Source organism: Polypterus senegalus, chromosome 6, assembly GCF_016835505.1.
Source record: "Polypterus senegalus isolate Bchr_013 chromosome 6, ASM1683550v1, whole genome shotgun sequence".
Taxonomy (NCBI): Eukaryota; Metazoa; Chordata; class Cladistia; order Polypteriformes; family Polypteridae; genus Polypterus; species Polypterus senegalus.
In genome coordinates this window covers 12,998,704-13,011,584 of record NC_053159.1, presented here as the reverse complement: position 1 = coordinate 13,011,584, position 12,881 = coordinate 12,998,704, and the positions used below count along the sequence as shown (strand labels likewise).

General features: G+C 43.5%; 1 protein-coding gene across 1 annotated transcript in view; it reads left to right on the top strand.

Annotated features, from left to right (window-relative positions):
* LOC120530489 (inactive dipeptidyl peptidase 10-like) overlaps positions 1-12,881 on the top strand; it is a 357,045-nt gene that overhangs the window by 293,239 nt on the left and 50,925 nt on the right. The window contains exon 19 of the mRNA XM_039754919.1: positions 3,806-3,875. Coding sequence (XP_039610853.1) covers positions 3,806-3,875 — 70 coding nt within the window. The remainder of the gene's footprint in view (positions 1-3,805; positions 3,876-12,881) is intronic.

Genomic DNA, 12,881 nt, shown 5'->3' with positions numbered 1-12,881 from the left:
GTTACGTTTCTTTCTTTCTTTCTCTTCATTTCTTAGCTTGTCTTTAATGGAACATTCTTTCGTTCTTTCTTTCTTTCTTTCTTTCTTTCACTTCATTTCTGAGCTTGTCTTTAATGGAACATTATTTCTTTCTTTCTTTCTTTTTTCTTTCTTTCTTTCTTTTACTTCATTTCTGAGCTTGTCTTTAATGGAACATTCTTTCTTTCGTTCTTTCTTTCTTTCTTTCTTTCTTTCTTTCTTTCACATAATTTCTGAGCTTGTCTTTAATGGAACATTCTTTCTTTCTTTCTTTCTTTCTTTCTTTCACTTCATTTCTGAGCTTGTCTTTAATGGAACATTCTTTCTTTCCATTTATATAGTGTTTTTCTCACTACTCAAAGTTCCTTACACAGAGAGTGGAGAGCCACCACTAATGTGTAGCATTCACCTGGATGATATGATGGCAGCCATCATTGCACCAGTAAGCTCAGTGCACATTAGCTGTTAGGTGGTGAGAGATAGTTAGCCAGTCAGAGAGAGGGGATGATTAGGGGGCCATAATTACTAGGCCATGGGCAGCATTATAGACTATAAATTGGGATAACCCCTGCTTTTTATGAGAGCCAGGACCTTGGTTTTATGTCCCATCCGAAGGACGACACCATTTTTACAGCACGGTGTCCCCATCACTTCACTGGGACCCATTTTCAGACCACAAGGTAAGCGCCCCCTGCTGGCCTCACCAACACCTCTTCCAGCAGCAACCCAGGCTTCTCCTAGATGGTCTCCCATCCAAGTACTGGCCGGGCCTGAACAGGCTTAGCTTCAGATGGATGACCTCTTCTGAAGTGCATGTTGTATATGGCTGACATTTTAAAATCAGGGGTGTCGAACTCTGTTCCTGGAGGGCCGCAGTGGCTGCGGGTTTTCATTCTAACCATCTTCTTCTTTTGTGGTATGGCTGCTGATTGTAACAAGACATCTTCAAGCTGACTATTCTGCCCACTCTACAGCATGTGTGGGAACTTTCCTGTGTTTCGCATGGCAACAGAGAGCTTAAAAAAACTTGCTACAGCCACAAAAACAATGAGGATAGACTTTCTTAAAGGATTTACTAGATTGTGTATTGGAATATGGGTGGCACGGTGGCACAGTGGTAGCGCTGCTGCCTCGCAGTTAGGAGACCCGGGTTCGCTTCCTGGGTCCTCCCTGCGTGGAGTTTGCATGTTCTCCCCGTGTCTGCGTGGGTTTCCTCCGGGCGCTCCGTTTTCTTCCCACAATCCAAAGACATGCAGGTTAGGTGGATTGGTGATTCTAAATTGGCCCTAGTGTGTGCTTGGTGTGTGGGTGTGTTTGTGTGTGTCCTGCGGTGGGTTGGCGCCCTGCCCAGGATTGGTTCCTGCCTTGTGCCCTGTGTTGGCTGGGATTGGCTCCAGCAGACCCCCGTGACCCTGTATTCGGATTCAGCGGGTTAGAAAATGGATGGATGGATATATTGGAATATATGATGCAACGGCAACCATTTTGTGCCAGTACACTCACCACACATTAGCTGTTAGGCGGTGAGAGACAGAGAGACAATTAGTGACAGGGAATGATTAGGGGACCAGAAAGACTAGACCATGATGTTCAGGGATCTTTTATGACCACAAAGAGTCAGGACCTTGATTTTTACAACTCCTCCAAAGAACTGCTCAATTTTTACAGCACAGTGTCCCCATCACTGCACTGAGGACTTGGGGTCCACATTCTGACCACAGGGTAAGCGCCCCCTGCTGGCCTCACCAACTCTTCTTCCAGCAGCAAACATAGGTTTTCCTGGTTGGTCTCCCATCCCAATACTGGCCAAGCCCAAATGTGCTTAGCTTCTGATGGATGACCTCTTCTGAAGTGTGTGTGGTATGGCTGACATTTTAAACCAGGGGTGTCAAACTCCAGTCCTGGAGGGCCACAGTGACTGCAGGTTTTCATTCTAACCATCTTCTTCATTAGTGACCAGTTTCTGCTGCTAATTAACTTCTTTTGCCTTAGTTTTAATTCACTTGACTCAGTTCCCTTTATTGTTTCTTTTTCCTTAATTAGCAGCCAAACAGTAATGAGACACAAAACAAGCTGTCACATGGCCAGCTCACCTGCGCCCATCACACATTATCTGAGAATAAAGAAAGGCGATGGTCTCAGTAAGGTTGATCTCTCAGGTTACCAAAACATTTTAACTGTGTTCTTAGAAAAACAAAAACAGATAAATTAACAGTTTTGGAAATGTCTGCTGTAGCAGAACGAGAGCAGCAACAAGCCATGGAATTAAATAATGAGTTTAATTAACAGCAAGAACTGGCTTCTCATTAAGGAATCGGTTGGAGTGAAATTGGTTGGAGTTGGAAATTCCAGTTTAGCTGGTCATCTGTTGGCTCGTTTCACATCTCATTTCTGTTGTTTAACTAAAAAAAGAATAAAAGACTGGGCGGGCACGGTGGCGCAGTGGTAGTGCTAGACCTGGGTTTGCTGCCCAGGTCCTCCCTGCATGCAGTTTGCATGTTCTCCCAGTATCTGCGTGGGTTTCCACCCACAGTCCAAAGACATGCAGGTTAGGTGCATTGGCGATCCTAAATTGTCTGTGGTGTGTGCTTGGTGTGTGGGTGTGTGTTCTGCGGTGGGCTGGCACCCTGCCCGGGGTTTGTTCCTGCGTTGAGCCCTGTGTTGACTGGGATTGGCTTCAGCAGACCCCCGTGACCCTGTGTTAACATATAGCAGGTTGAATGATTGTTGGATTCAGAGGACTGAATCCTTTAAAACAAGGCTATTAAAAGGAAGGAAAAAGGAGTTAATTAGCAGTGAAAACTGGTCACGGATTAGGAAAGGGGTTAGAATGAAAACCTGCAGCCACTGTGGCCCACCGGGCCTGGCGTTCGATTTTATAAACAGTGTCATTTCATTTTAAAATCTCCATTTTAGCATTTTTGAGATTTGGCTAAATTGCTTCAAATTAAATGGGTGTGAAATGTAAGCAATCAAGAAAACCAATGTACAGGGTGACACAGAAATACGGGAACTTTTGAAAAACCCAATAAAAATAGAAGAAATCCAACAAAAAAATGTTATTGACAGCAATTGAACCACTACAACTTGCCTTTTTAAGAGACAGTAATCCAAATTATCGATGTCTGAAAATGACGTCCTGTAGATGGCGTCCTCCTGTACGTATGCATTCTTCCAATCTGCTGTTGAGGTTCCCCATTAATCGCTGCAACATCTCAGTTGGGATACCACGAATTTCGTCTTGAATTCTTTGTTTCGATTCCTTTTAGTGTCCTTGGCCGAGTCGTGTAGACCCGACTCTTAAGGTAGCCTCACAAGAAAAAATCACAAACGGACAAATCCGGTGATCTTGAGGGCCAGGGAATGTCACCGAATCTTGAGATGACACGGTTACCGAACAATTCTCATACAGCTGCCATTGATTGCCTTGCAGTGTGCGATGTCGCACCATCCTGTTGAAACCAGGTTTCGTGAAGTTGTGGAAAATTGTTCAATGCAGGTGCAACAAAATATTGCAACATCTCAACATTTCAAAAGTTCCCATTTTTCTGTGTCACCCTGTATAACACATTTTTTGGAAAAATATCTTGTAAAAAGTGTGGAGAATAAAAGGAAAATCTTTGAACATTTTAGTTTTGCAACTGAAATCTTTTAATTAAGCAGGCTTGGGAATGTTCTGCTGTGTTGTGTTATTTTCTGTTAAGAATGGAAAGTAGACAAATCCCAATTGTAAGTGATGTATAATAAAATTAAGACAAACAAAACTTTCATTTTTGTTTCCTTATAGAATTTCCTTTGCAGTTGACCTTGCCAGCCAACTTTAATGAAAAGGACCAGTACCCTTTACTGCTGATGATGTAAGTTATCAAGTGAAGAACTGCCTGCATCAGTATAGTCATTTATGATGTTATATATCTAGAAGTTGTTATTGCAAAATTTAGTCAGCTTCTTCTGCTCATATCAATAAGTGATATTACTATCATAATGATCAGAGCATGTAAAAAATGAATAACCGTGAAACTTGAGTACCGCTAACAGGATCACCACATAATGTCTGTGTGATGACGTCACCGTCATAATGCTAAACAGAAAGAAGCGTAACATCCATCCATCCATCCATCCATCATCCAACCCGCTATATCCTAACTACAGGGTCACGGGGGTCTGCTGGAGCCAATCCCAGCCAACACAGGGTGCAAGGCGGGAAACAAACCCTGGGCAGGGTGCCAGCCCACCGCAGGGCACACACACACCAAGCACACACTAGGGGCAATTCAGAATCGCCAGTGCACCTAACCTGCATGTCTTTGGACTGTGGGAGGATATCCACAGTCCATGCAAACACGGGGAGAACATGCAAACTCCACGTAGGAAGGCCCTGGGTCTCCTAACGGCGAGGCAGCAGCGCTACCCACTGCACCACCGTGGTCGCAGAAGCGTAACAGTTTACACAAATGTTTGTAAATCTTGACTCAAGTAATTGTGATGGTTCACAAACGGTGGTTCACAACATTCCCAGTGTGATCTCAGATGATCTACGAGAGCAGTCTTGAGATACGTCCCTTAATCAGTGGTCCTACCACGTGGTAGAGCCTTCGTGGTGGATGAAGGAGGACGATCAGGAAAGCGAGTTAATTAGTCTTTGGTAAACTCTACTTTAGAACGTTAGAACAGTTTAGACGAGAACAAGCCGTTCAGCCCGACAAAGCTCACCAGACCTAACCACTGTAAAGATGAAACGACATCTCACCCTGATGGGTCAAGTAAATTGTTTATTTGATACAAACTGGGGTCCCAATGGAATGGGATAATTTGTACAGTTTCTGTCAGTCAGAGCTACTGCATTCATGGCATACTTTATGGGACTGCCAATCCACTGCTCCCTTCTGCCATTGTTGCAGAAGCACATAGCGGCATACAACAATGGAAATGTTGCTGCTGGAATCCATGAATGCAGAAACTTTGTGCTCCTTTACCACCAACACCTCATCACAGAGGTGTGGATTAAAGAGCCATGCTGTTTACAACTGGTAGTCCTAGAATTTGTTGACCATAATTTAGGATTAAAATATCTTCAGAATGCATGCAAATGCCAAATATTTTATTATGGCTAAAAGTGTAGTTAATTTATGAATATGTTGTGGCCAGGTGCAAGAATGACAGGTTGAGGAGACAATGAAACATTGTGACACTAAGGGTCATCCCATTTAATTGAATGCAGTTCAACACCAAAGAAATAAATAAATACAAGAAACACGCCTCTTGGGCAAAACAATAAAAATATTTGGTTCATCACCGCAGAATTGAGGGTCAATTACTGGAGCTCCATCCGGTGGGTCACTCTGATCGCAAAAGATGCCTCCTCCTGTTTAGCCGGGTTTGTTATATCACACAATCTGGAAGGGGTGGGGCTACGTGCCCTGACTGGGCGGGTTCTCTGAGCTGCTGGGGGAGAAGGAGTAGAGAAACTTAGCAACAGCGCCCCCTCTTACCCCTGTGGGTTATCACATTCTTCGATCGAGACTGTGAGGAGATCCTCCAATGCACATGCATGATAATGTATGAAGAACTAGCTGTCCCCCGCAGCTCCGCCTGCATAGTAGTGAAACAGGACAAACTTTAAAAATCAATAAACAAACAGGTATAGCTAGTTAAGCGGAGGCAAGGTACACTCCAACACGTGGCCCAGAGCCGGCCTTAGGGCAAAGCGAATGAAGCAACCGTTTCGGGCCCACAGCGCCCAAGGTTTTTTTTTCCTGTGATGCGACACTGCTGCAGAGGACCCAACAGACTCCCCTTATGGTATCAGTTTGCTTTCGGGCCCGAAATTGTCTAGGGCCGGCTCTGCGTGGCCAGAGGTAGAGTGACTGGAACGGAGGCTGGCGTGTGAGTGAGGAGGGCCCTACTTGCTTCTCCCTCTCCTCGTCCCACAGCCTCTCTCTCGGATTCATGTGGATGAATCGCTTCTGCGAGTGAACTCTGATACTTAGCACCATGAGAGAAGTCGCAAAATCAACTGGAATGTTCAAGCAAATTATAGAAAAAAACCCAATCTAAATCCGTGAAGTAGTTCTCTTGTGAAAAGCGGATAGACATACAGACAGACAAATGTTGGATTTTACATATATACTGGCCGTCCCCCACGGCTCTGCCCACGTAGTAGTGAAACAGGACAGCGAATAGGGCTGTGTCTGGCTCCCCACTCCTGACGTCACGCTTCCCCCTCCAATCGCCCCACAGCCTCTGTTTCAGATTAGCACAAATGAATCACTCCTGCAACTGAACTATGATACTTAGCACGATGAGAGAAGTTGCAAAATCAACCGGAATGTTCAAGCAAATTATAGAAAAAAAAAACAGATCTAAATCCGTGAAGTAATTCTCTCGTGAAAAGCGGACAGACATGCAAACAGACAGATGTTGGATTTTATACTGGCTCTGCCCACGTAGTAGTAAAACAGGTCAACGAGGAGGGCCCTGTCCAGCTCCCCACTCCCGATGTCACGCTTCCCGCTCCCCTCGGCCCGCTGCATCTCTCTCAGATTTGTGTGAATATATCGCTCCTGCAAGCGAACTATGATTCTTGGCGTGATGAGAGAAGTCGCAAAATCCACTGGAATGTTCAAGCAAATTACAGAAAAAACACAATCTAAATCCGTTAAGGATCTAGTGAAAAGAGGACAGACAGACAGATGTTGGATTTTATATATATACTGGCTGTCGCCCGCGGCTCTGCCCACGTAGTAGTAAAACAGGTCAACGAGGAGGGCCCTGCCCAGCTCCCCTCCCCTTAGCCTGATGAGAGATGTTGCAAAATCAACCGGAATGTTCAAGCAAATTATAGAAAAAACCCGATCTAAATCCGTTAAGTAATTCTCTTGTGAAAAGTGGGACAGACAGACAGACAGATAGATGTTGGATTTTACACCTAGACTAGCCGTCCCCTGCGGCTCTGCCCATGTAGTAGTAAAACAGGTCAACAAGGAGGGCCCTGCCCAGCTCCCCTCCCCTTAGCCTGATGAGAGATGTCGCAAAATCAACCGGAATGTTCAAGCAAATTATAGAAAAAACCCGATCTAAATCCGTTAAGTAATTCTCTTGTGAAAAGTGGGACAGACAGACAGACAGACAGACAGACAGACAGATGTTGGATTTTACACCTAGACTAGCCGTCCCCTGTGGCTCTGCCCATGTAGTAGTAAAACAGGTCAACAAGGAGGGCCCCGCCCGGCTCCCCACTCCTGGCGTCACGCTTCCCCCTCCTCTCAACCCGTAGCCTCTGTCTCAGATTAGCGTGAATATATCACTCCTGCAACTGAACTATGATACTTAGCACGATGAGAGAAGTTGCAAAATCAACCGGAATGTTCAAGCAAATTAGAGAAAAAAAAACCAGATCTAAATCCTTGAAGTAATTCTCTCGTGAAAAGCGGACAGACATACAAACAGACAGATGTTGGATTTTATATATATACTGGCTGTCGCCCGTGGCTCTGCCCACGTAGTAGTAAAACAGGTCAACGATGAGGGCCCTGCCCAGCTCCCCTCCCCTTAGCCTGATGAGAGATGTCGCAAAATCAACCGGAATGTTCAAGCAAATTATAGAAAAAACCCGATCTAAATCCGTTAAGTAATTCTCTTGTGAAAAGTGGGACAGACAGACAGACAGATGTTGGATTTTACACCTAGACTAGCCGTCCCCTGCGGCTCTGCCCATGTAGTAGTAAAACAGGTCAACGAGGAGGGCCCCGCCCGGCTCCCCACTCCTGACGTCACGCTTCCCCCTCCTCTCAACCCGTAGCCTCTGTCTCAGATTAGCGTGAATATATCGCTCCTGCAAGCGAACTATGATGCTCAGCACGATGAGAGAAGTCACAAAATCAACCGAAATGTTCAAGCAAATTATAGAAAGAGACTCGAAATCTGTTAAATAGTTCTCTCCTGAAAAACGGATAGACAGACAGACAGACATTGGAGTTTATATATTGTAAAAAGGAGCAGACTCAACACACATAAAAAGGTTTGGGGCAGCCACCCGTATAATATTCCTAGCTGCAAAGGTTTTCTTTTTCATTCAACAGAGTTGATGATCATACAGAGTCCAAGACAAAACTGATGAAAAGATGGTGGTTTTAAGTGGTCAGACAGGAAGTGATGTATGTTAACCGGACGTGATGTAGGGTGACCGGAAGTGATGTTTCTCTAGCATCAGCCTGAACACCAGCACTGGACGTAACATTCTTCTAGGTGCTGGGACGAGAAGTGACATTCTTCTGGGCATCGGAACCGGAAGTGACCTTCTTGATTCAGATACGTTTTCCCGCGGCTGGTCTGTAGAGATAGCAGGAGAAGGTTTAGTGCACCCCGCCCTACCCTGGCCTGGCATGGAATTACCTTTACTTGGTCCACACAACGTCCCCCTGTTTGCATGTGTATGACAATATATATACGGTATATATATATATAGAGAGAGAGAGATGTTCATTTTTGTGGACATCTATGATGCATTATAATCTGGGTTTTAAACAAAATATAAGACAAAAAATGAAATATATGGTCAATCCAAGCAACGCACATTTATCATTTTCCTCTCTGCCTTATAATTTTGTGAACTGTAATGTGTTGTGCATATTTTCTAAAGTGACGTTGCTGCTTTTTACACCTCAGTCGGAAAGATCAGTCTAAAAGGTTACAAAATCCTATCTCTTTAAAATAATAACTGCTTTCACCACATGTTTTTGATCCTAGGAAATATTAATCAATGTTTTGGCATCATGAAGAAACAAAAAAAAATTGAGAGTGCTTGTAATTATGATGCACATAATGCAAACGCACAGTAGGCGATCGGTCATAATTTTCAGGCAATAATCTTCATTCAATACCTTTTTGTCACAGCTCTTTTGCGCAGTGTGTCATATCCAATTTAGTTCAGTTTGTTGTATTGTCATTACAGCACACTTTAGCTTTGGAAATATAAAAGAAATTTCCTAAGAAAATTATATTGATTATTATAACAAAAGAAAATGTTTTTTTTAATGTCTGCTGGAGACATAACCACTGTGTTTTACTCTAATAATTTATCCAGAAAGATTTATTATGTATAATAAAATGTAGAGATGTACAGAAACCTTTATTTTATTTTTTTTTTAATTTAAGTGCCATAAACACCACAATGCCATTTGGACTGGGAATTAAACGATTTTATAGATAAGCAGAATAAATTCGCAGCATGAGTGCGTGCGTTTACTGTCACATCCCATTATTCCACAGACTCAGAAAACAGGATCGCAGAAGCGTTTTTTGTAAGTCTTTTTTTAAAAAGTGAGTGAAATGTCACTTCATCATGTTGACCAGAACAGCTGCTGTCTGTTGATGCAGAATGCTGAATTTATTTCTCCACTTCTTAGAAAAATATCGGTTCTCTTTTATTTTTGAAGGTGACAGGACTCATAAATAGATGGCAAACTAACTAAAGTGTTAAATCAGTAGATACATGAGGGACCCAACCATTACCAGCCATCCATTATCCAACCCGCTATATCCTACCTATAGGGTCACGGGGGTCTGCTGGAGCCAATCCCAGCCAACACTGGGCACAAGGCAGGAAACAAACCCCGGGCAGGTCGGAGCCCACCCAACCATTACCTAAATTCATATAGACCAGTGGTCTCAAACTGTGGTCCTGGAGGGCTGCAGGTTTTCATTCTAATCCTTTTCTTAATTAGTGGCCTGTTTTTGCTGCTAATTAACTTCTTTTGAATTCATTTTATTTTAAATGGATACATTTGCCATTTTTACCCATCATTTTACACTCAATAACCCATAATTACCAAGTGGAAACATGTTTTTCGAAAAGGTTTACACATATATTAAAATTCAAATAGTGAAATTTCACATACATATACATATATATATATATATATATATATATATATATACATATAAAGTGTATATATATATATATATATATATATATATATATATATATATATATATTGGGCGACACAGTGGTAGCCTGGGTTCACTTCCCAGGTCCTCCCTGCGTGGAGTTTACATGTTCTCCCCGTGTCTATGTCGGTTTCCTCCTGGTGCTCCAATCTCTGCTCTAAGTTCAAAGACATGCGGGTTAGGTGCATTGGCGATCCTAAATTGTCCCTAGTGTGTGTTTGGTGTGTGTGTGTGCATGTGTGTACCCTGCCCGGGGTTTGTTCCTGCCTTGAGCCCTGTGTTGGCTCCAGGAGACCCCTGTGACCCTGTGTTAGGATATAGCAGGTTGGAAAATGACTGACTGACTATATATATATACCTGTATACATATATATATATATATATATATATATATATATACACTCACCTAAAGGATTATTAGGAACACCTGTTCAATTTCTCATTAATGCAATTATCTAAGCAACCAATCACATGGCAGTTGCTTCAATGCATTTAGGGGTGTGGTCCTGGTCAAGACAATCTCCTGAACTCCAAACTGAATGTCAGAATGGCAAAGAGAGGTGATTTAAGCAATTTTGAGCGTGGCATGGTTGTTGGTGCCAGACGGGCCGGTCTGAGTATTTCACAATCTGCTCAGTTACTGGGATTTTCACGCACAACCATTTCTAGGGTTTACAAAGAATGGTGTGAAAAGGGAAAAACATCCAGTATGCGGCAGTCCTGTGGGCGAAAATGCCTTGTTGATGCTAGAGGTCAGAGGAGAATGGGCCGACTGATTCAAGCTGATAGAAGAGCAACTTTGACTGAAATAACCACTCGTTACGACCGAGGTATGCAGCAAAGCATTTGTGAAGCCACAACACGCACAACCTTGAGGCGGATGGGCTACAACAGCAGAAGACCCCACCGGGTACCACTCATCTCCACTACAAATAGGAAAAAGAGGCTACAATTTGCACAAGCTCACCAAAACTGGACAGTTGAAGACTGGAAAAATGTTGCCTGTTCTGATGAGTCTCGATTTCTGTTGAGACATTCAAATGGTAGAGTCAGAATTTGGCGAACATGGATCCATCATGCCTTGTTACCACTGTGCAAGCTGGTGGTGGTGGTGTAATGGTGTGGGGGATGTTTTCTTGGCACACTTTAGGCACCTTAGTGCCAATTGGGCATCGTTTAAATGCCACGGGCTACCTGAGCATTGTTTCTGACCATGTCCATCCCTTCATGACCACCATGTACCCATCCTCTGATGGCTACTTCCAGCAGGATAATGCACCATGTCACAAAGCTCAAATCATTTCAAATTGGTTTCTTGAACATGACAATGAGTTCACTGTACTAAAATGGCCCCCACAGTCACCAGATCTCAACCCAATATAGCATCTTTGGGATGTGGTGGAACGGGAGCTTCGTGCTCTGGATGTGCATCCCACAAATCTCCATCAACTGCAAGATGCTGTCCTATCAATATGGGCCAACATTTCTAAAGAATGCTTTCAGCACCTTGTTGAATCAATGCCACGTAGAATTAAGGCAGTTCTGAAGGCGAAAGGGGGTCAAACACCGTATTAGTGTGGTGTTCCTAATAATCCTTTAGGTAAGTGTATATATACGTATATATATATATATATATATATATATATATATATATATATATATATATATATATATATATATATATATATATTTGTGGTGGATGGCTAGGCCCTTCCCTGGACGTGACGCCCCTATGATGGAAGGACAGCAATACCTCCCCCGGAACAAAAGAGGGCAACCTGCCCCATGTGGAAATAAACTGTGTGCTGCTTTTGGACTCCGTGTGTGTCTGTGTCCAGGTTTGGTGAGTGGTATGTCCTTGCGGCTTTCACAATCCCGAAAACGTTACTCTGTCTCTCTTTCTGTCTGTCCGCTTTTCACGAGAGAACTACTTAACGGATTTAGATCGGGTTTTTTTCTATAATTTGCTTCAACATTCTGGTTGATTTTGTGACTTCTCTCATCACGCTAAGAATCATAGTTCGTGTGCGGTGCCAATTTATTTGTACAAATCTGAGAGAAAGGCTGTGGGCTAAGGGGAGGGGGGGTGGTGCCCTGCTTAGTCACATGCCAGCCTCCATTCGAGTGGCTCTACGCCACATGTTGGAGTGCACCTTGCCTCCACTTAGCTAGCGATACCTGTTTGTTCAGCAGAAATTATCATCTAGAGATTGTTAAAGAGTAACGTTTGATGTTTTTGAGAGAGAGATCAGAACTCCATGTGTTTTTATAGGGTAGCTGCTGAATGCCAGGGATATCACGGCCATGTGCTTTTCTCCCCACGCGGGGGACACTCTCCCGTCAGAGATGAACACGATCACATACAGTGCCAACATTTGACACTGGAGCCTATCTACCTTCTGCTTGGCCAGAATTGCATTTTTTTTATTGATTTTTAAAGTTTGTCCTGTTTCACTACTATGTGAGCGGAGCCACGGGGGACAGCTAGTGTATTCATAAAACATTTTCGACCTTTTGCTGTGGCCCTCCTCATTGTGCTCAGGTACATCCTGGAGATGTTTCTAGATCTTGATTGGAGTCTACCTGTGGCCCGCTGAGTTGAATGGACATCATTCAGAAAGTCTCACGTATTCCTGTGTATGTATTATTGTCAAGCGTGGTTCACAGAGTTGCACAGGAGACTGGAAAAGGGATCAGGTTTCCAAGGTACAAAATCTTTATTATGGAACTGGCAGGTACAAACACGTAACCTTAATCAGAAGGGGTTTGTCAACAGCAGAAAAGCACACAGGTTGCAGCTGTCAAACATAGTGGTCCAGCTCCTGTCTCCAGCACATCAAGTGGATTCAGCAGCTCGGAAGCAGCGACTGGAGCAGATGCAGTCTGAGGGAGAGACGACAGGAGAGGGAGCCATC